Below are 25,534 nucleotides of genomic sequence, written 5' to 3'. Positions count from 1 at the left end.
ATCATTTTAGCTAGGTTCTGTATTGGGCACTGTAATTTTAGCCATCGGCATTTTGTTAAGTGGTGACCACTTTGTGCTCATTGGCATCAACCTTTGATGGTTTGCCATTTTCTGACATAATGCCCTTTTTTTAATCACTTATGTTCTAATTTATGTTTGCCATCTGAGTTTTTGGCAGTTTTAGCAAATAATGCGCATCCTGTTGACCACGTTTTACTTTTAATCTGTCATAGCAATCAAGCAAAGGACATTTAATCTTTAGTTTATGACCTCGGTTGTCTCTATAATCTATTTTATGGACATTTCTCCAAGAGAAAATTCCTGTTTTTAGTTGTCTTTCCTTCTGTACATTTGGCTTAATGTGTAGTCACTTTTAACTCCTTTTTCATATTTGTGTTTTACATTTCTGACGTGGGTGTGAATGGCCTTATTTGTTTTTGCGTCCTAAAACAAAACAAAACAAAACAAAACAAAACAAACAAGGGTCTACATGAAGCATCCAATGAGTCACTTAATTGGATTGAGTCTTCCAACATTTGTATGTAGTCTAGTCCGCTTAATGTCTATATAATTTCAATAATTACATATATGTACTTTTGTTTCCAAACAATGATGTTGTTGTAACATGCATATTGATGATGATATGAAAAGAATAACCATAAAGTTTCTTATCAACAATCTCAACCAGAATGAGATTTTCACTCTGCAGTGGAGTGTGCACTGATATGAAACTTCGTGGCAGATTAAAACTGTGTGCCTGACCGAGACTCAAACTCGGGACCTCTGCCTTTCGTGGGCAAGTGCTCTACCATCTGAGCTACCCAAGCACGACTCACACCCCACCCTCAAAGCTTTACTTCTGCCAGTAGAGACGAGGTGCTGGCAGAAGTAAAGCTTTGAGGGTGGGGCATGAGTCGTGCTTGGGTAGCTCAGATGGTAGAGCACTTGCCCGCGAAAGGCAAAGGTCCCGAGTTCGAGTCTCAGTCCGGCACACAGTCTTAATCTGCCAGGAAGTTTCAGTCTCAACCAACCAAAAATCTCTGAGCACGGTTTATCACTGTTACCTTGTCAAAAGTCATTTGTTTGGTTGGGCCAAAATATTTGCATTAGGTGTCATGCTGCAGAAGATCAAATTGATGACACATTCTAGTTGTTTATGACATTCAGGAGGATGGCAAATTTCAAAACTGTGTCAAGATGCCACCTGAGGTGGACAAAACTGTTGAGGGATTGAAATACTACAAATTTACTGTTGGTGGATTGCATTTCTTCGTACCAGAGGACAGAAAGATTTTCAGAAAGATATCTGACAGTGATGTATAAATCACTTTGAGGAAGAAATAGCACTTCTTAATCAAACTGTAATATGCAACAAGATTTGAATCCACAAAGAATAGTAGGCCATTATAGAAAAAAGATGGGAGCCCTCCAGTCCAAGAGGTAAATTTGGTTGTCAAAACTCCAGATTACTCTGACAGAAACATAGCATTGCAGTTTTTTGGACAGTGTGAAAACCAAATATTGTAGCATTTGATTCCAGCAGACTAAAATAAATGCAATGAAATTTACTGGACACCTTTTATGTCCTGTTGTGTTTACACTGATTGCCTTAATGTTCTCTCTCTCTCTCTCTCTCTCTCTCTCTCTCTCTCTCTCTCTCTATCCATAATGCACGTAAAATGATACAAGTTGTAGGAATTCACATCAAAATGAGATTATCCACCTTTGAAACGAATTATCTCAGTACAGTTTTTTTTTTAAAAAAAAGATTGAATTTGTAAATTTGTTTCATGTTATTTAATATGGAAGAAAGAAAACTTGCCAGAATGAATAAATTTCCATCACAATAAAAAAAATTATAACTGTTTAAAATCAAATAATTGTCGCTAATTTCTGTAACAAAGTGCATAAAATACATTCTCTGTGGATCATGATGTCTTCAATTTCAATTCAGTCATTTTATATATATTTCATTTCTTTGTTTCAAATTTTATGACATCCATTTTAGTCAACCTTGTCCATAATGGCTGTTCTTGAACTCTGTGACTGTTCCTTTAGAGGGCAATCTTGAAGGAAATCCACTACCAGTCACAATCAATGGCAAACTCTTTGCCTTTACGACCAGAGCAAACTCTTTGTCTCTGTATATGTGTGCTTGTGTCTGTATATGTGTGGATGGATATGTGTGTGTGTGCGAGTGTATACCCGTCCTTTTTTCCCCCTTAGGTAAGTCTTTCCATTCCCGGGATTCGAATGACTCCTTACCCTCTCCCTTAAAACCCAAATCCTTTCGTCTTTCCCTCTCCTTCCCTTTTTCCTGACGAAGCAACCGTTGGTTGCGAAAGCTAGAATTTTGTGTGTATGTTTGTGTTTGTTTGTGTGTCTATCGACATGCCAGCGCTTTCGTTTGGTAAGTCACATCATCTTTGTTTTTATATATATATATATATATATAAATTAATAGAGGGAAACATTCCACATGGGAAAAATATATCTAAAAACAAAGATGATGTGACTTACCAAACGAAAGGGCTGGCACGTCGATAGACACACAAAGATACACACAAAATTCAAGCTTTCGCCACCAACTGTTGCTTCATCAGGAAAGAGGGAAGGAGAGGGAAAGACGAAAGGATGTGGGCTTTAAGGGAGAGGGTAAGGAGTCATTCTAATCCCGGGAGCGGAAAGACTTACCTTAGGGGGCAAAAAGGACGGGTATACACTCGCACACACGCACATATCCATCCACACATACACAGACACAAGCAGACATTTGTAAAGGCAAAGAGTTTCGGCAGAGATGTCAGCCGAGGCAGAAGTACAGAGGCAAAGATGTTGTTGAAAGATAGGTGAGGTATGAGCGGCGGCAACTTGAAATTAGCGGAGGTTGAGGCCTGGCAGATAATGAGAAGAGAGGATATACTGAAGGGCAAGTTCCCATCTCCGGAGTTCTGACAGGTTGGTGTTAGTGGGAAGTATCCAGATAACCCGGATGGTGTAACACTGTGCCAAGATGTGCTGGCCGTGCACCAAGGCATGTTTAGCCACAGGGTGATCCTCATTACCAACACTGTCTGCCTGTGTCCATTCATGCGAATGGACAGTTTGTTGCTGGTCATTCCCACATAGAAAGCTTCACAGTGTAGGCAGGTCAGTTGGTAAATCACGTGGGTGCTTTCACACGTGGCTCTGCCTTTGATTGTGTACACCTTCCGGGTTACAGGACTGGAGTAGGTGGCGGTGGGAGGGTGCATGGGACAGGTTTTACACCGGGGGCGGTTACAAGGGTAGGAGCCAGAGGGTAGGGAAGGTGGTTTGGGGATTTCATAGGGATGAACTAAGAGGTTACGAAGGTTAGTTGGATGGCGGAAAGACACTCTTGGTGGAGTGGGGAGGATATCATGAAGGATGGATCTCATTTCAGGGCAGGATTTGAGGAAGTCGTATCCCTGCTGGAGAGCCACATTCAGAGTTTGGTCCAGTGCTGGAAAGTATCCTGTCACAAGTGGGACACTTTTGTGGTTCTTCTGTGGGAGGTTCTGGGCTTGAGGGGATGAGGAAGTGGCTCTGGTTATTTGCTTCTGTACCAGGTCGGGAGGGTAGTTGCGGGATGCAAAAGCTGTTGTCAGATTGTTGGTGTAATGGTTCAGGGATTCCGGAATGGAGCAGAGTCGTTTGCCACGAAGAGGCAGCTGTCACCCATTCCACATCAAACGGTCCCTTCCCTACAGCCTAGGGCTTCGTGGCAAACGAGTCAGAGGGAAGCCCTCTGACAACCATGCCTCCATCCTTGCTACCCTCTCTATTTTCCTTTCCCTGTTGCTTCATAACCTGGGTTGTGAGTAACTGAATCTACTTTCCCTTCTTCCCTTTCTTTCCCCTCTCTCCTCCCTAATGAAGGAACATTTGTTCCGAAAGCTAGGAACGTAAATTTTTGGTTCTGTTTTTTGTGTATCCATCGGCTGTACTGAGCTGAGGTAAGTACTGGTCAGCCCCTCTATCTCTTTGTTAGTTATATAAAAACGGGCGATGTTCTTGAGGACTATATTATGGAAATGGAAGAGGAGGTAGATGAAGATGACATGGGAGATACGATACTGCGTGAAGAGTTTGACAGAGCATTGAAAGACCTAAGTCAAAACAAGGCACCGGGAGTAGACAACATTCCATTAGAACTACTGACAGCCTTGGGAGAGCCAGTCCTGACAAAACTCTACCATCTGGTGAGCAAGATGTATGAGACAGGCGAAATACCCACAGACTTCAAGAAGAATATAATAATTCCAATCCCAAAGAAAGCAGGTGTTGACAGATGTGAAAATTACCGAACTATCAGTTTAATAAGTCACAGCTGCAAAATACTAACGCGAATTCTTTACAGACGAATGGTAAAACTGGTAGAAGCTGATGTCGGGGAAGATCAGTTTGGATTCCTTAGAAATGTTGGAACTCATGAGGCAATACTGACCCTACGACTTATCTTAGAAGAAAGATTAAGGAAAGGCAAATCTACATTTCTAGCATTTGTAGACTTAGAGAAAGCATTTGACAATGTTGACTGGAATACTCTCTTTCAAATTCTGAAGTTGACGGGGGTAAAATACAGGGAGCGAAAGGCTATTTACTATTTGTACAGAAAGCACATGGCAGTTATAAGAGTCGAGGGACATGAAAAGGAAGCAGTGGTTGGGAAGGGAGTGAGACAGGGTTGTAGCCTCTCCCTGATGCTATTCAATCTGTATATTGAGCAAGCAGTAAAGGAAACAAAAGAAAAATTCGGAGTAGGTATTAAAATCCAGGGAGAAGAAATAAAAACTTTGAGGTTCGCCGATGACATTGTAATTCTGTCAGAGACAGCAAAGGACTTGGAAGAGCAGTTAAATGGAATGGACAGTGTCTTGAAAGGAGGATATAAGATGAACATTAATGGAAGCAAAACAAGGATAATGAAATATAGTCAAATTGCATCGGGTGATGCTGAGGAAATTAGATTAGGAAGTGAGACAGTTAGAGCAGTAAAGGAGTTTTGCTATTTGGGGAGCAAAATAACTGATGATGGTCGAAGTAGAGAGGATATAAAATGTAGACTGGCAATGGCAAGGAAAGTGTTTCTGAAGAAGAGAAATTTGTTAACATCAAGTATAGATTTAAGTGTCAGGAAGTCGTTTCTGAAAGTATTTGTATGGAGTGTAGCCATGTTTGGAAGTGAAACATGGATGATAAATAGTTTAGACAAGAAGAGAATAGAAGCTTTCGAAATGTGGTGCTACAGAAGAATGCTGAAGATTAGATGGGTAGATCACATAACTAATGAGGAGATATTGAATAGAATTGGGGAGAAGAGGAGTTTGTGGCACAACTTGACCAGAAGAAGGGATCGGTTGGTAGGACATGTTCTGAGGCATCAAGGGATCACCAATTTAGTACTGGAGGGCAGTGTGGAGGGTTCTGAGGCATCAAGGGATCACCAATTTAGTACTGGAGGGCAGTGTGGAGGGTAAAAATTGTAGAGGGACACCAAGAGATGAGTACACTAAGCAGATTCAGAAGGATGTAGGTTGCAGTAGGTATTGGGAGATGAAGAAGTTTGCACAGGATAGAGTAGCATGGAGAGCTGCATCAAACCCGTCTCAGGACTGAAGACCACAACAACAACATATATAAACTGATTTCAAGCCTATGCCCATATCCAGTTGACTGTTTAACATAAAAGGGAAATTATGTAATGTTGGCTTTGGAGACTTAAGTATTGAAAGTAGCAGAGTGACAAGAGTGGATATACTAATGTACTTAGATTGTGTATCCAAATGGTAAATGTGTATTTAATCCAAAGTAGTTATGTGAAGCACCATATTAATTTTTCATCTTCATAAATAAGAAGTTTGTGTGTAAATATTTTCCTTCATGTGACTTGCATTGTATCGTAGTTTAGTAATCTCGATTACAGGGAATTGCTCACACCAGCTTTAATACATCAGTCTGTGTCTTTTTAACAGATATTATTTTCATTTTATTTTTACAATAAAGAAAATATGATGTCTTGACAGTACAGAACTACAGACCTGTTGCCCTAATCTCACCTTTCAGCAAACTGATAGAGAAAATAATATTTTAAAAAATCTTGGAACATTATAACAATGCTGACAAATTAAGTGATTTCCAGCATGGTTTCAGAAGAGGTCAAAGTACCACATTAGCAGCAGTACAATTTGTCCATAATTTACTAGAAAAAATAAATGAAAAATCCCAAGCAGCAGAAGTATTCCTGAACCTCTCAAGGGCTTTTGAAAGAGTACATCATGACGTGCTCTTATCAAAAACTTCGAAGAGTGGTGTCACTGGAAAACTTGTGCAATTGCTAGAAACATATTTAAAGGGTAGACAACAGTGCATGAAGATTATGTACTCTAATGGAGATATACTGGAGAGGAGAAAGTCAAGTATAAGAAATATACATTTTGGTGTTCCTCAGGGCTCTCTTTTAGATCCAGTCTTATTGATATGCACAGTACATGATTTTCCAGTGTTTCTTGACAATAAGCAATTGATCACTATGTATGCAGATGATACATCCGGTGTCTGCTATGTAGACAATGAGCCCAGCGTAGTTGAAGAGATACGTTACTTTATTGAAAAGGCAAGAGCTCACTTTGAAAGGGAGAACCTAGAAGTAAACATAGAAAAACTAATATTATTCATCTTAAACCAAGTGGTCCAAACAGACAAAATACTGTGATTGATGAAATTCTAACAAAAACTTGTACAGATTGTAAATTCTTGGGTTTGTGCATAGATGATCGACTTTCATGGAAGCAGCAAGCTGATTATGTCTGTAAAAAAAATAACACACAGTCTATGTGTATTAAGAAGATTATCACCACACCTCAATTATGAAACCCTAAGGACTGTATATTATGGATTAGTATATCCTTTCTTGTCTTATGGAATATTACTGTGGGGTGGGACATGCCAAACTAATATGAAAAGAGTTTACATACTGCAGAAGCGATCCTTAAGGATCATAGCAAAATTAAAACCAGGAATTTCTTGCAAATCCCTATTCATTAGACACAATATTTTCACAGTTTATGCCATGTATATACTAGAAACTATAATGCTAGTGAGAGAAGACACTAAGATCACAAAAGAAACACGGATATTCACAACTATGAAACAAGGCTTAGAAAATATTTTCATATGGTTAACAGAAGATTAACTCTAACAGCGAAAAGCCTCTGTCAGAGGACCTGTTTTTAATAACTTGTTACCAAATGAAGTTAAGATATTGACAGGGGATACTTTTAAAAAGTTTGTCAAGCAGTGGCTTATCGAAAAATGCTCTTACAACTTGAATTTAACATGAATTACAATGTAATAAGAAATAATGTAAACTAAAAAACTTTATACTTAGTTGAAAATGCACATGTGTGTAAAATTACGTGTTACGAGCAATAAATTCGATTGGAAATTGAATCTTCTCATCGTCACTGGCTATTACCTACAATAGTGTGTTGTCTGCTGTAGTAAACGTCAGTCTCAAAGAAAAGAAGATGATACTGCATTATCATGATTCAAGTCAACTCCACATAAACAAAGAAAAAAACAGTTACATGACTCTATTGAAATGTAAGTATTTAAAATACATTAAAACATTAATGTTTACATCCAAACACACATTCAGAAAAGAGAGCTGTGTTACCAGCACCAATTGACTAATTTGTGACACTACAAACATCTTTTCCCTCCTGTCCTCCCTCCCCATCACTTGAACATGTTTGACCTGTTGAAGTAATGTTAAAAAGAGAATAACTCAACGAACGAACTTACATTGCTGATAAAGGAAACTACATGGAACAATAATAAACTGCATTTGTAATGTTGTCCAATTTCACCAGATGTGTTAAAACAAAGGAAATGTCATCCACTTTAAATCTGTTCAAATCTCTTAAAAAAGTATGAAGTTATGAAACAGATATTGCATTTGTAAGTGGTTGTCAGTGCCTTACAAAGTTACCAAATAGTGTCCTATGAATTCCTCATAATAATAAGTTATTATTGGGGCTCATGTAGTGTTCCACAGTGATCACAATTGTAATTTAAGCATCACATATGCAAACAATGCAGTGATTTTACACACACTTATACCATTATTTACAGGGGCTGTTTCCTGACATCGTCATTAATTGCTACAGTGGCCATCAGTTTGACCATCCCGATGACAATGCTTGCCGATGTAGTAATGAAACGTGTGCACTACCCATATACATTTTATCTTGGCACTGTGCCCATGTTCGTAGCATTCTGCGCCGTTGCTCTGCTCGCTCACTACGACAATTGGGATCCCGTCCTCGATGGTGCCAAACGGTGTCACGCTATTGTTTGTAAACGTACGAGATCGAGGTGAGTAGAATAAACTCAATTAGTAATTTAAAGCTATGAAGTACATTGCAGCTGAAATTTATATTGTGATCTTGAGTTAATATCTGTTGACCACTTACGGGGTTACTACTGGAGGGTCTGCGAGGGCAAATCATGCGTTTTGCCTAGATATCTCAGTTGGTAAGAATGTTGTCAGGAAAAGGTGAGCTTCTGTTTTTAAGTTCTAGTCCTGCACACAGTTTTAATCTGTCCAGAAGTTTCATAACAGCACACCCTATGAACTTACCAACATGCTTCATATGCAGCTGCTTCATAAATCTTGTGGAATTTCTGCTGTCATCTTTTTCCTGTGGTTGTTTACTGTAATTTGAAATGTTATTAAATGATACACACACACAACACTGCAGAATTTTTCATTTTGCACCACATTTGTTGTAACACAGAAATTTCAATGATCAACTTTGTAAAATATAGGATAATAAATACTTCAACACAGGTCAGTAAGCTACATCTACTCAAAGATGTTTCAAAAATTTCTCAAGTGGCAATAATTGAAAAAATGACTGTACATCTTGGAGACTCACAAGCAGATTGTCACATACTAGCAATACACTGTGACATTCCATTTGCAACTGACTTAGTTATTATACATTTTGACTATTGGGCTGTTATATGGTGAGTAGCAACTATTCTTTTCATTGTAGAATAAAACAAATAACATACTGTCTGAACTAGTCAAACACTAGCCCGCCACCGACTCTGGCCTTATAAGCGAAGCCTCTTTATATGTGAGCGTACTGAAAAGTAATGTCTCAGAATTTTTTTATTCTGTTCTCAGTATCAGTTGAGGTATTAAATGTCATGCATATTACTTGGTTGACTTTCTAACTTTGTTGACACAAGTTGCAACCCTCTGCCACTAGAGGCTTCCAAATTGTAGCATGTAACATTGCGGTGTGTAATGCAACTACGTCATTGCATGAGAAGCAGCTTGCTGTAATTGAGTTTCTAACTGTCCACATGTGGTGTACTCTCTCCTATAGCATCATAATGCCAGACCACACACGAGTACTGCAACATCTGCAACAATTTGATGCCTTGGGTTCATTGTCATTGATCATCCTTCACACAGTCCCAACTTGGTTACATCCAATTTTCATCTGCTTCCGAAACTTACAGAACACCTTTGAAGACTTCAGTCTGATAGTGATGAAGTGCCACAAGCAGGTGTGAGGTTGCGGCTCTGTCAACCTAGTCAAAGATTTTACGATGACGGTTTCAGCAAACTGGTCTCTCATTGAGAGATATATGTTTGTTGTCATAGTGACAATGTTAAGAAATAAAAATGTAGACATGAAGAATAAAGGTATAGCTTGTTAATAGAGTTCGTTTTATTTAAAAAGCGTAGAGAGTTTTCGTGTAAGAAATTCTGTGGCATTATTTTTCAGTATACCCTCGTAGACGTGTGTATGACGGAAAATACAAATTGGTAAAGTACTAAGCTATTCCTTTTTTTAAATTAATATAAAGGACAGGAAAATTAAAAGTGACAAAAATACAATAAACAGTGAAGTAAGTTTGTTTAACTAACTGTTGTACATTAAGAAAATGTGAAAATAACAGGAACTGCTTTATGGCAAGAAGTCTTACTGTGCATGGGGGTTCCCAAAGTTTCTTAAGAAATTATGAGTAAGTGCAGTTTTCTGATTTGAACAGTTAGCAAACTGAGAGGTTATTGTAGTAAAAGTACACATTTTCAAAAACAGAAAAATCATGGCTGCATAATTATGGGACTCAATTTAGGAAAGAATTACTTTTAAGATTGGAACATTCTGGAACATGAAAATTTTGAGTACAAATAACTTTTGAAATATTAACAAGAAGAAGAGTGTGGGCTTTCAAATATGTTACAGTAGAGAAAAAAAATATCATAATAGAATTTTGATGTTCACATGGTTTGCAGTATAGAAATTTTTTAATATTTCTTCAAATAAAATGTTTCCCTAAGAAGTACTTATACTGTTGTCATCAGCATTTAGTAAATTATACAGTGAATAATGAAGTTTGGTGAAATACTGCTTGAAAAAGAAATTAGTTATTTCACATAACTATCATATATGCACCATAAATGAAAAGAAATCAGAAAAGAAAGAGAAAAAAAAGTATTGACATTGGGATTGCTCTGTTACATCACCACCCACTGAATTGTACAAACAGATATTGAAATAGAACTGGGTGATGCAATGTAAAGGAACAATTACTCACAAAAAATACACAGTACATTCAAAACATATAAAATCACAAGGTATCACATATCACTAAATATACTCAAATTTAGAATAATGAAGTGAATTTATGAATCAAATAGGGCAAAGCTTATGATTCTCATACAAAATAAAAGTTACAAGGTCTGAAAACATCAGTTACAAATTTATACATAGATATACAGTTTGCGTAGTTAATTTTAAGAAGTCTTGAAAATTTTCTAAATTTAATTATATTTTTCACAAAAAAAATTAAGAAAAATTTTGCACTGGTCTTTAGAGTAGTTGACACAGTTTTTTTTTATACAGTGACCTTTTAGACTATTGTGTGGCTCAGTTTATTAACTCCATATGTACACTATATCCCCCCCCCCCCCTCCCATGAACCATGGACCTTGCCGTTGGTGGGGAGGCTTGCGTGCTTCAGCAATACAGATAGCCGTACCGTAGGTGCAACCACAACAGAGGGGTATCTGTTGAGAGGCCAGACAAACGTGTGGTTCCTGAAGAGGGGCAGCAGCCTTTTCAGTAGTTGCAAGGGCAACAGTCTGGATGATTGACTGATCTGGCCTTGTAACAATAACCAAAATGGCCTTGCTGTGCTGATACTGCGAACGGCTGAAAGCAAGGGGAAACTACAGCCGTAATTTTTCCCGAGGGTATGCAGCTTTACTCTATGATTAAATGATGATGGCGTCCTCTTGGGTAAAATATTCTGGAGGTAAAATAGTCCGCCATTCGGATCTCCGGGCGGGGACTACTCAAGAGGATGTCGTTATCAGGAGAAAGAAAACTGGCGTTCTACGGATCGGAGCATGGAATGTCAGATCCCTTAATCGGGCAGGTAGGTTAGAAAATTTAAAAAGGGAAATGGATAGGTTAAAGTTGGATATAGTGGGAATTAGTGAAGTTCGGTGGCAGGAGGAACAAGACTTTTGGTCAGGTGAATACAGGGTTAAAATACAAAATCAAATAAGGATTGTGGCCAAGATAGACACGAAGCCCACACCTACAACAGTAGTACAAGTCTATATGCCAACTAGCTCTGCAGACGACGAAGAAATTGAAGAAATGTATGATGAAATAACAGAAATTATTCAGACATTGAAGGGAGACGAAAATTTAATAGTCATGGGTGACTGGAATTCGAGTGTAGGAAAAGGGAGAGAAGGAAACATAGTAGGTGAATATGGATTGGGGCTAAGAAATGAAAGAGGAAGCCGCTTGGTAGAATTTTGCACAGAGCACAACATAATCATAGCCAACACTTGGTTTAAGAATCATGAAAGAAGGTTGTATACATGGAAGAACCCTGGAGATACTAAAAGGTATCAGATAGATTATATAATGGTAAGACAGAGATTTAGGAACCAGGTTTTAAATTGTAAGACATTTCCAGGGGCAGATGTGGACTCTGACCACAATCTATTGGTTATGACCTGTAGATTAAAACTGAAGAAACTGCAAAAAGGTGGGAATTTAAGGAGATGGGACCTGGATAAACTGAAAGAACCAGAGATTGTACAGAGTTTCAGGGAGAGCATAAGGGAACAATTGACAGGAATGGGGGAAAGAAATACAGTAGAAGAAGAATGGGTAGCTTTGAGGGATGAAGTAGCGCAGGCAGCAGAGGATCAAGTAGGTAAAAAGACGAGGGCTAGTAGAAATCCTTGGGTAACAGAAGAAATATTGAATTTAATTGACGAAAGGAGAAAATATAAAAATGCAGTAAATGAAGCAGGCAAAAAGGAATACAAACGTCTCAAAAATGAGATCGACAGGAAGTGCAAAATGGCTAAGCAGGGATGGCTAGAGGACAAATGTAAGGATGTAGAGGCCTATCTCACTAGGGGTAAGATAGATACTGCCTACAGGAAAATTAAAGAGACCTTTGGAGATAAGAGAACGACTTGTATGAATATCAAGAGCTCAGATGGAAACCCAGTTCTAAGCAAAGAAGGGAAAGCAGAAAGGTGGAAGTAGTATGTAGAGGATCTATACGAGGGCGATGTACTTGAGGACAATATTATGGGAATGGAAGAGGATGTAGATGAAGATGAAATGGGAGATATGATACTGCGTGAAGAGTTTGACAGTGCACTGAAAGACCTGAGTCGAAACAAGGCCCCCGGAGTAGACAACATTCCATTGGAACTAGTGACGGCCTTGGGAGAGCCAGTCCTGACAAAACTCTACCATCTGGTGAGCAAGATGTATGAAACAGACTTCAAGAAGAACATAATAATTCCAATCCCAAAGAAAGCAGGTGTTGACAAATGTGAAAATTACCGTACTATCAGTTTAATAAGTCACAGCTGCAAAATACTAACACGAATTCTTTACAGACGAATGGAAAAACTAGTAGAAGCCAACCTCGGGGAAGATCAGTTTGGATTCCCTAGAAGCACTGGAACACATGAGGCAATACTGACCTTACGACTTATCTTAGAAGAAAGATTAAGGAAAGGCAAACCTACATTTCTAGCATTTGTAGACTTAGAGAAAGCTTTTGACAATGTTGACTGGAATACTCTCTTTCAAATTCTAAAGGTGGCAGGGGTAAAATACAGGGAGCGAAAGGCTATTTACAATTTGTACAGAAACCAGATGACAGTTATAAGAGTCGAGGGACATGAAAGGGAAGCAGTGGTTGGGAAGGGAGTAAGACAGGGTTGTAGCCTCTCCCCTATGTTGTTCAATCTGTATATTGAGCAACCAGTAAAGGAAACAAAAGAAAAATTTGGAGTAGGTATTAAAATCCAGGAAGAAGAAATAAAAACTTTGAGGTTCGCCGATGACATTGTAATTCTGTCAGAGACAGCAAAGGACTTGGAAGAGCAGTTGAATGGAATGGACAGTGTCTTGAAAGGAGGATATAAGATGAACATCAACAAAAGCAAAACAAGGATAATGGAATGTAGTCTAATTAAGTCGGGTGATGCTGAGGGAATTAGATTAGGAAATGAGACACTTAAAGTAGTAAAGGAGTTTTGCTATTTGGGGAGCAAAATAACTGATGATGGTCGAAGTAGAGAGGATATAAAATGTAGACTGGCAATGGCAAGGAAAGTGTTTCTGAAGAAGAGAAATTTGTTAACATCAAGTATAGATTTAAGTGTCAGGAAGTCATTTCTGAAAGTATTTGTATGGAGTGTAGCCATGTATGGAAGTGAAACATGGACGATAAATAGTTTGGACAAGAAGAGAATAGAAGCTTTCGAAATGTGGTGCTACAGAAGAATGCTGAAGATTAGATGGGTAGATCACATAACTAATGAGGAAGTATTGAATAGGATTGGGGAGAAGAGAAGTTTGTGGCGCAACTTGACCAAAAGAAGGGATCGGTTGGTAGGACATGTTCTGAGGCATCAAGGGATCACCAATTTAGTATTGGAGGGCAGCGTGGAGGGTAAAAATCGTAGAGGGAGACCAAGAGATGAATACACTAAGCAGATTCAGAAGGATGTAGGTTGCAGTATGTACTGGGAGATGAAAAAGCTTGCACAGGATAGAGTAGCATGGAGAGCTGCATCAAACCAGTCTCAGGACTGAAGACCACAACAACAACAACGTACACTATAGACGTTCCATTTAGTCACAACACTTTGTGTAGTTTCTTTTCCGCAGTCTGTTTCTCAAAATGACACAGTGTGTTGACAAGCTCTTGGATTGACATTTAAACGAAATGTATGGAAGCTATATTCAAAATAGATAATTACTAAATCAAAGGAAGTTAATAATTTTCAAGGTTACACCATCTTCACTGAAAGCAACTCTTAATTTCTATTAGGTTTCATTTTCATTTTTCTATTTAATTAGACTAATTACTCACAGAACACACACACATTTTTGTAACCACTTATCTTCTGAGAAGTTCACATTATACGGGAGGTAAGCTCTTCAGTGTTCAGAAAACAAATTCATACTAGAATAGCCTTTTTAATTGTTAAATATTCATTTTTTTTCATTTTGCGCTTCTAAAGAACCTTCATCCACTATTCATCATCACTACTATATTTCTAAAAATACCAAATATATTTATCTTCAGTGCAATACTTTTACATAAACCTACGAAAGATTAGCGAACATTCTCTTTGTTACTCAGTTGTATCTTACAATTTACCAGTGCTAACTAACAAATGTATTGACAAAAATTAAATACTACCAAGACAGGGTCCCTAACAGGTAGCCTAAACACCACTACATTACTTTAATATGTCTCATACTCATTACTAACTTCAATATTGTCTTACTATTACTTAAAATATCTCATTATACGAGCGTTGTTTGAAAAGTCCGTGCAAAGTCCGAGTGATGGCACCACTGGCGTGTATCGAGGTCATGTTTAGTTAGTAGCATCTTTGGAAAGAACACACACCAAGTTTCAGCCATATTGGTCTATTTCTTTGTGTTTGGCATTCGTGTGAATCAAGGAAGTCGAGTGATTGTCAAAAAATGGACAAAAAAGAATTTCCTGTGGTGATTATATATTATTTACGAAAGGTAAACTGCCTCAGGAGACTAAAGGGAATCTTGATAAACATTAAGGTGATTCTGCACCTTCAATTAGAACAGTTTATAAATGGTTTCAAAATTTTCTGAGTGGCTGTATGGGCACAAGTGATGCTGAACATTCTGGACACCCTGTGGAGGTTATGACTCCAGAAATCATTGATAAAATCCATGATATGGTGATGGATGACAGAAAAGTTAAGATGTGTGAGATTGCTAGTGCTGTGAGCATCTCAAATGAATGGGTACATAATATTTTGCATAAACATTTGGACATGAGAAAGCTATCCGCAAGATGGGTTCCGCGATTGCTCACACTTGGCCAAAAACGGAATCGTGTGAAGTGGTACAAGGTTGGTGTGCAGCTGTTCAGGAAGAATCCGCAGGACTTTAAGCGTCATTTTGTCACTGTGTATGAAACATGGCTACATTACTATACTCCTGAGACCAAACAACAATCAAAACAATGGGTTACTAAGAGAGAATCGGCACCAAAAAAGGCGAAGACCATTCCTTCGGCCAGAAAGGTTATGGCGACTGTCTTCTCGGATTTGCAAGGGATAATCCTCATCGACTATCAGGAAAATGGTAAAATTGTTACAGGTCCATATTATTCATCGTTACTGGACCGTTTCAAAACCGAGCTGCAAGAAAAACGCTGGCGATTGGACCGCAAAAAGTCCTTTTCCATCACGACAATGCTCCAGCACACACCTCAGCAGTTGTGGTCACAAAATTACTGGAAATAGGATTCCAACTTGTTTCACATCCCCCCTATTCTCCAGAATTGGCTCCCTCGGACTATATTTGTTCCCCAATTTGAAGAAATGGCTGGCGTGAAAAAGATTTTATTCAAACGAGGAGGTGATTGCAGCAACTAATAGCTATTTTGCTGACTTGGACAATTCCTATTATTTGAAAGGGCTCAACAAATTAGAACAGTGTAGGACGAAGTGTGTAAGTCTAAAATAAGTAGTTTTTATTTTTGCATGGACTTTTCAAATGCCCCTCGTATCACTAAACATATCTTAATTACATCATTTTTAAAGATCAAATCCCTACTTTGCTTTACTTACAAAAATGACGAAAGAATAACATTTGACAGTTACAAGCACTAGTTTATTTATTTATTGTTTGGAAATACATATATAAAGATTACAAATTACTACACATCAACATTTAAGCACAGCTCTCCAGCATAAAATACCACAAATAACAACATCTATAGAGGGATATCAGGATCTTTTGTGTATTTATAACCTCACTCATCCCTTTGAGGAAATCTTCAAAAGGACCCTTGTAGGCACATGTGGGACATGAGAAACTGTCTGTTGTTCTGCACCGCAGTCACAGGATGGTGATGAAAATTTGCCCCACTTGTAGAGAGTGTCTGCACATCGTCCGTGGTCCGCTCGGATGTGGTTCAAGATATTCCAAATTTCCGGAGGCTGGGTTTCTTCTGGATACAGGGCAGCTTCAGGCATTATGGGGAACAGTTTGTTGCCATCAGCAGTTCCATTCATTGATGGGACTGAATTCAGTTTCCATAAGGGTCCTGGCTATGATGAAAGTGGGATGTCTTGACCTTAGTCTTTTTCACTCTGAAGGGAATACGCCGTCCACTATTGGAAGGTCAGTGTTATTAGAAATCTGGTATTCATGCAGTAGTGTGCTCTTCTGTCTGCGTGTGGACTATTAAGCCAGACAGGCGCACAGTACTCGGCTGCTGAGTATACCAAACAGAGTGCTGATACCCAGGAGAGTGTGTGCTGATGATCCCCAACAAGAGCCGCAGAGTTTATGGAGAATGTTGTTTCTGGTTTTGAGCTTAGTAGATGTTTGTGTCAAGTGCTCTTAAAAGAAAGTGTCCTATCTAACGTGATCCCAAGTTATTTTGGGTGCATATTACGATGAAGTTTGTCTTCTTCAAAGTAGACATTGAGGGCTCTGTTTGCCAATCTATTGGACGGATGAAAACATGAAACTTCTGTTTTGAGTTTGGTTGTAACCTCCATTTGTGGAAAGAGTGGCTTATGATAAGTAGATCCGAAGTTAGGATTACTTCAGTTCTTTCAAAAGTTTGGTGTTGGGTAGCTACTGCCCACTCATCTACACAGCCAAACTTTCTGGACTATGTTGGAGGGATATCAGATATATATAAATTAAACAAGAGAGGAACAAGGGTGGATCCCTGTGGCAAACCATTATTCAATTCTTTTGGGCAGCTAGTGTCTTTTTCTGTAGTTACAGTAAATGACTTTCCAGTTAACCTGTTGTCAATTATTTTTGTTGTCCATTTGCATGGGATGAGTTGCAATAATTTATAAAGCAGTCCATGCCTCCAACCTGTATCATATGCTCCACTTAGAGTGACAAAAGCAACTGATGTTTTCTGCTTTATTTGGTATCCTGCTTCAATAAATGTTGTTAAAGATAAGACTTGATCAATGCAGCTCCATCCTGGATGGAATACAGCTTGCTCAAGAGGAAGGCTCTGTAAGATTACTGGACTAATCGGATTTTGTAGAATTCTCTCAACGAACTTATAAATAATGCTCAACAGTGCGACTGGGCGGTAGTTATTAGTCTGCGCTGGTGGTTTGCCGGACTTGAGTATTGCTATGATATTTGAGTACTTCATTTTTTTTGGGACTGAACCAGACATCATAATATCAGAGAAGAAATCCACCAGGCATCTTTTTTGTATAGTTCCCACTATGCAGAAGAAATCTTGAGTGGATTCTGTCACTTCCTGGTGGCTTTCTGGGTTTTGGAGTTCTAAGAGCAGCACATATTTCAAGTATGGAGAAAGTTCTTGAGAAGTCAAATTGTTCCTTCGTGTCCTTTTTGAGCAATGTAAGTTTGCGTCTGATATGTCTCGTATGAGTTTATCCCTTGGTGCTCTTGATGTAGACAGTAGATATGAAGCAACACTGTTAGCTGATATTTGAGTGTTGTTCCTTACTTTTAACTTTGTTTCCATACAACTTCCTTATTAATGACCATGCTTTTCTACTTAATGTTTGAAAATTGAGTGACTCAACAGTCTCACCCCACCTAATTCGTCTGGCTGGGTTGAGGTTATGAAGTGGGTTATCTGCTATTTCTGGCTCCCTGCTCTTTAGAAATCCGTCATACTGTTTCTCAGTAGTTTCATTCGTCTGGAATATATTGCTTCCGGTAGCCCCTAGGGATTGCTTTCCTTGCTGCACTTATCATAGCTCCAACAAGCCTTTCATAGTTTTTTGCTTTTGGGGGAATCCAACCATGCCATTAGTCCAGATCTTTAGGAAATACATCCCACTTTGCGTTCCTGAAGTTCCATCTAGGTCCTGGGAAGGATGAAATGAGTGGGATATTTGTCCCTATTTCAATTAAGATTTGACAGTGTTGGCTGTGTGAGAAGTCTTGTAATACGAACCATGATCTTTGGAGAGGTAATTTATTTTAGTTAGTTGTTACAAAGCATAGATCAGATTGTACTCCTGTCTCCAAGTTGCTGAAACGAACGTTCCTTTATCCTTTGCATCAAACACCAAATACTAGTAGCTACTGTTTCTTTCTCCCCTTTGCATGAGACTGAAGGGCTACATTGAGAAACATTTTTCTCAAGTCACACATTACTTAACTTTCCATGAAAATCTACTTGTGCAGCAAAAGCTTCAAAATGCTGATCAAAAAATCTAATAGTATCAGCACTTTTATATTTTTATCCCTTCAGAATGACAGTGGCAACACCTACTTTCTCCATACTCAAACTGCAATAACTGGATGACAAGTTGTATCCATCCATAGTCAGCATTCCTGTATTAGTGGTCAGATGATGTTTAGAAACACACATTACTTCTAAATAATTTGCAGGCTGCAATTCAGTTAAACAGGTCAGAAGTTAATTGATTTTATTTCATAACCCTCTAGTGTTTTTGATAGAATAAATTTACTTGAACCACCACCTCATTTTCATACATTTTAGACTCAAAATTTTCAGTTTTATTCTCTTCTTGTAATACTAACAGTCTGAAAATTGAGCTAACTCCCTCAGCCAACAACCTTTGGTATGGAAGGAGCCGAGACTGCCACATGTCATTGTTCAGGTACTAAATTACTACTGCAGTTTTCTGCAGACCATCTCACAGTAGGTCAAGGAAGACTTCAATTTGAAATCTGCTGGAAAAACCTGGTGTGATTCAAGCTCCGCAATGCGACAACTAGAGGCATGTGATGAGTGAAATGGTTGCGCACAAGTGGCTGTTTTACACTCACACCACGCACCCAGACACAATGATTGAGGTTGTGCTTTGCAGCATCTGATAATTGTAAACAAGAATTGGAGGACCTTGGTTCAGGGTGCCCATGAAATTCCTGAACACAAGTGAAAATGGACTCCTCCTGCTAGCTGTCACCAAGAACAACTCTGAAAGTTTGAAGTTGTTTCACCTCTCACTGGTGGCTAAGATGGTCACTGTGGATACCTTCAAGTAGCCAACATATTTGTGTGCTAGACACATTGGATCTATACTGGCAGTTATGGTCTGGGGTGTAATTTTGTATGATAGCAGAAGCAGTCTCGTGATTATCCCATGCACTCGGACTGCAGATTTGTACATCAGTCTGTTGATTTGACCTATTATGCTGCCATTCAAGAACAGCATTCCAGGGGGCATGTTATAATAGGATAATACTAACGCACATACCGCTGTTGTAACTCAACACACGCTACCGAGTGTTGACATGTTGCCCTGGTCTGCTCGATCACCAGATCAGTCTCCAATTGAGTATGTATCAGATATCATTGTGCGACAACTCCAGCATCATCCATAAACAGCATTAACCGTCTCTGTATTGACTGACCAAGTGCAGCAGGCATGGAGCTTCATCCCACAAACTGACATCTGGCACCTGTAGAATACGATGCGTGTTTGCCTGCTTGCATTGAACATTCTGACAGTTGCACACCAGTTATTAATGTACCATCATTCCACATTTGCAATAACTTATCTCACATTTACATTAACCTGTGATCTTGCAATGTTAATCATTCAAATATGTTACCTAGATAAATCAACTAGTGGAGGCTCCAGGTAAGACTATTAACAATGTAGGAAAAGACAGATTGCTTCTTACTGTAAAGAAGGCATGTGAAACTGCAGACAGCGACACTTAAGACACTTACATAGAGCTTTTGGGCACAGCCGTCAGCAGTAAAGAGAGACCACCATCTTACACACGAGCAGTTACAGGACTCAAGTTTGTTTAGTAACAGTATTAAAGCATGGGCAATTAATAAGAGTAAATTATTATACACTACAGTCAACATTCATGCTATTGAGCACAAATATAATGCAGTCACAATCAAATTTATCAATCTCTGGATACTAAAATGTGAGTCTAGAGACACGTATACACAGCATGAAACTGAAATGGTATGTTAAAACAATTTAATTGGATAGATAAAAAAAATCTACTCACCAAGCGGCTACAGAATATACACACAAAAGATGGTTATAACCAGCAAGCTTTCAGAGCCAATTGTAGTGGTTTGCCTGCTTTATTTTCTTTGTTTGTTGTCCTTGGTGTCAATGTACTGCGTTGCTACTCTGGCTGAAAAATGGGGTTTGTAATTTGGACACTGACTACAGTAAAGAATGTAGCCGACAGCTGCACAGTTGCGTTTTGCAGATGTTTACTTTTGTTTTTCACAATCCCCCATATACATATTTCATAGGGCCAGTGCACTATTGTTTAACTTTCCATAAGCCTCATTAATAGTTTACAGGCAAACATCCACATACTGCTACAATAGTTTACTGTTATAAATCTGTGAGCTGTAAAACCCTAACCACACAGTTACCTGTCTTTCAAATAAATTGAACAGTCACTGTCATTGCTCTAACACACAGCCTATTGGTGTAACACTTATTTCATTGTTAAGTTGATGCATTGTTGTCATTCTAACCAACACAGGTTCCTCGTCTGAAACTCGACTTTGGACTGACTGGTTCGTGACCAAAAACTGGACCCTTATACATCCTCGCAATAATAGGTGCTGAAACTACACATTGTTCGAAGTTAAATTTACTGAAATTACAAGTAAAACTTAACTCACAAAATTAACTGAATACATCAAAAAAGTGTGTGAATTGAGCGTCTTTGGGTCTCAAACTTTTAACATTTTGAAATGTTCTCTCAGTTTTGTTGTTTGGTACCAACACATCACTACATAAAAGAACCTATTCTTTTATTTTGCTTCACAGACTTGTTGACTGCTTGGTATATTTTCATTTTACTTTAATGATTTCATTATTTTCAGGACTACTGACTGTGAAGATGAGCAAACCGAGTCTTTGATTGGAATTAACTCAGCTGACCACGAAGCGTGATGACAGTCAAACGTAGATGCGGGTCACATTTTCTGTACAGAAGTATTCTTATATGCTACAAATACTATAGTTCCTGCTTCACATTCGAAAATTCTGAGATACAGGTCAACATTAAAGACTGCAAATATTACAAAAAAAACCACATATTTTCAGTGTAGGCAAACCATTCCCTTGAAACCTGTTTAACTTTACAGAAGTGTAATATCCATTTTACCATTGAAGTGGTATTAATTAGTTTTAGGTGTGGATATTTCAAGCTCCACCTGTGGCATTTATTCTTCGCACAAATACAAACAACTATTGAAAATGATATTTTAGTACCTTAATGTTAGTTGTTTAGAGTAACTAAATGTTTACTTCAGACAGCATGTACATGTTTTGGTACATATGATTCCAAGTTGCATAATTTGAGTGAAGAATTTGTAATTTTTGTGTGTGATTTTTGACTTTTAGAATGAATTCTTAAGTGGGAGCATGTAACTGGCCATAGAGTTGATGCTGTCATTGTCCTCAGTCTGTAATGTTCTTCATACATCATGTTGTTCTGTTATGGGAATGAATCCAATGCAGATCTGGAAAAGGCATTAACCTGCATTTTGTCAAGAAAGTGGAGCTCAGAAAGGAAACCTTACACTGCTGAAACGCATATTAAAGATTTTAAGGCTATGATTCTCAAAAAAGGAGAGATGGCATCTTATTTAGAAAGCTATTTATATAATGTTATAGACATGTCACAATAAATACTTACCATTGTGAACATACTGTGAATAAGTTTTTCTTTCACTTAAAATGTTAAAATTGATGTGAATAAAAGTACACAGAAGATAAAACACACTGTTATTGTCTCAGTATCTGTCAGATTTCTTTTCTTTATATTTTATGGCATTTTGAACATAAAATAAGGTGGTCATTACACTGCATTTGCCAGTTTAATCCAATTTGTACGTAACCACATTTTCATATGTTTTAGATCATACTTCACAAGTCATAATTTGTTTGATCCTAGAGCACTGTTCTGAGCTCTTTCAGTGCTACACATTTAATCTGTCTTTTATAGCTGTTATTTAAATTTACTTCAGGTACAAAATCTGTTGTTCTTGTCCAGTTCTCTAACACCCTTCAAAAGAATATCAGTAATGACTTCTGTCACTTTTTACCTGCATGTTATTACATTATGGTAGACATGAATAGAAACTGATAGAAATTTAAGTTTAATGAACATCAGGGAACTAAATAATTCAGCCAGTTTTTATTTTACCTTAAAACCTAGCAAATACTACATGAACAGAAAGTGAACTGTGACAGACAAACTTGTGACTCATCCCTTGGCTTGTTTCTTTCATTGTTTCCTATTATCTCTTAATGCTGTTGTGTCTGGTATAATGTCTTTTTAAGTATTGTAAAATACGTATTTTTTTCTGTATAGTCTTTGGTGTAATTATAGTCCAAAAGATGTTTCTTGTGGCAGATATTTATCATGTCATTTTCTTTATTCCCATGTGAACATTTTTTGTTCTTACAAACATATTTGATGGATTCATTTTTCCATACTTTTGTATTACAATCAAATAACATTTTAATCTGTTAATTGCATGAGTTTTTTACTGCACAAAAACATTTTGTTTAGCAAAGACATTTTATGTTCAGCAAGCACAATTATTCCTATTGTCGCGATACAAAATTTCTCTGTTCAAGTGATATAAATTGTATATGTGACTGACAAAACCATGTGGAAAAAAAAACTTTCAAAAAATTCTGGTAATACCAAATGACCTGTCTGTTCTTGGCATGCAGTGGGTTTCAGTTACTCAGTGACATTTTTCTGGAAATCTCATTTTATTCTTTTGACTGGTGCATGGGATTATTTGATACCATTTTGGTTTAGTTTTATTATTTTTTTCATTGTTGCTGAATTAGTTTTATGCAGTCCTTTGAATACTTTGTTTTATGTTTCATTGGCAAAAGCCTGAAATTGTATTTCATATATGACAGTGACAAATTCCAGATGTGAATTGGTTGCCATCTGATTTTATTCATTTTGTTGGTATTGAAGCCCTCAAGACAAGGCACACAGGGAAATACAAATGCATAGCAGATGTCTATACTACTTCACTCTTCTTAAAAATGGCACAGTAATTATTTAAAACCTTGTCATTTAACACATTATTTGTTGACAACAAATAGGAGCCACATGTCAATTGAAGTAGTGTGTGTAAAAGATTTAGAAAATGGTGTGTGTATATTTTGAAAGGAATACTTTAGACATCTGCAATTGGAAATGTTGTAAACGTGATTGGGTGCGTGCAGACATTTTTCCTGTGCAACTGTACTCCTGTTTGTCAGATGCAGACTAATAAAGAACTAGAAGATTCTCTTCCATAGACAGTTTCTAAAATACATTTTTTGATGTAATAATCAGAATGTTGGAGTGCTATAGCAATTTTACTCCAGAAGAGGTTGCAGCTGTCACTCAAGTGTACAGTGGAGTATAGGAATCTGTAACTTATTCTCAGTGACAGTTATCTCATGGGCACAAGAATTGTGTTTGCTCATAGTGTTCTTTTTAATAGTATTTTAATAAATTCATTAATAGGAAGCTAAGTTAATTTCTATTGGTAGATCAAGTGATGTATTTGTGAATGCTCATGAAAGTCAGCATTTTGTTGTAATCAGTGGATGTTGCATTTAAATGCACTATAACTAGCTTTTAATGCCAGTACATTTTTATTTTTGCACACTTTTGAATTGTCATGCTTTGATATTTTTTGCTTGCACTGCAGCTTGTTCTAGTCACAACTTGTTAAGTTTTCTCTTATAAGTGGTTATTTTTTATATAGAGTCTGAGTGTATGTTTTTGGATGAATGTATTATAGACTGCAAGGGCTTAATGTGGATACACTTAAAGATGAAATCTTTTAAATGTGTGAGTATGTGGGTTTTGTTTCTCAGGTGAGATGAAAAATGTGGAGGTCAGATGAATAAACATTTTCGAGCAGTGCATTTTTTAGAATTTAAGAAAGAGCATGTTGTAGGAACTTTTTAAAGTTTTTATGTCATATTATTCATACACAAACTGGTTCCTTTTACAGATACTGTTGAAGCTTTCTTGTTTTTGGTAGCCAAATATGTCTATTAATGATGGATTCAGCTGTGAAAAACTTCAAATATGTTGTTTTTTTCCCCTTATTTGCACTGCTGATCAGTTCTGAATTTTGTATAAGCTAAACTGAATGAAAAACCAGTTAATAACTTGCAAGTTGAGGAAAATTCATTTTACACATACTTTTGAGTAAATCCACAAGAGAGCCACTGGTCCCTTTTACAGATACTGTTGAAGCTTTCTTGTTTTTGGTAGCCAAATATATGTATTAATGATGGATTCAGCTGTGAAAAACTTCAAATATGTTGTATTTTTTTTCTTATTTGCACTGCTGATCAGTTCTGAATTTTGTATAAGCTAAACTGAATGAAAAACCACAGTTAATAACTTGCAAGTTGAGGAAAATTCATTTTACTCATACTTTTGGGTAAATCCGCAAGAGAGCCCTTTGTTTTGAATATCAGAATGCTCTTTGTACTTAAATCATCCAAAATGGTATTTTTTTTTCTTTTTCTTTAATGTTATGAGCTACAATAATGCAACTCTTATAATTATATATTTGCTTGTGGGAAATATCACTTGTGATGAACATACATTCCATTTCTTAAACTATGTTGCATTTTTTGTTTCTTTATGTTCATGATCATAAACTGTTGTTGACAATATTTGTGTCTGTGGTATATTTCTTTTAAAGTCCGGAAGTTTACTTTTTTCCTTCCCTTTAATTTTTGTTCCCTTAAACCAGTATTGGAAAGATATTTTTCCTCCCTCCAACATCGGTATGTCATCCATTTTTCCTGTTTCTTGTGTTTCTTATTCTGCTGTAGCAAAAACTAAATGAAAAATTCTGAAAGCTAAGGGCTGAATTGTAATTTTTACTTTGCAAGGCTGTCCACTTC

General features: G+C 37.5%; 1 protein-coding gene across 1 annotated transcript in view; it reads left to right on the top strand.

Moving 5' to 3' along the window:
• The window catches only part of LOC124798427 (solute carrier family 35 member F5), a 166,061-nt gene extending 140,824 nt beyond the window's left edge, over window positions 1-25,237 (top strand). The window contains 2 exon segments of the mRNA XM_047261833.1: window positions 8,158-8,400; window positions 21,466-25,237. Of these exon segments, the coding sequence (XP_047117789.1) occupies window positions 8,158-8,400; window positions 21,466-21,535 (313 nt within the window). The 3' untranslated portion in view covers window positions 21,536-25,237.
• Window positions 25,238-25,534: the final 297 nt, after the last annotated feature.

This window comes from Schistocerca piceifrons, chromosome 5 (assembly GCF_021461385.2).
Source record: "Schistocerca piceifrons isolate TAMUIC-IGC-003096 chromosome 5, iqSchPice1.1, whole genome shotgun sequence".
Lineage (NCBI taxonomy): Eukaryota > Metazoa > Arthropoda > Insecta > Orthoptera > Acrididae > Schistocerca > Schistocerca piceifrons.
This window is presented reverse-complemented; position numbering and strand designations above follow the sequence as displayed.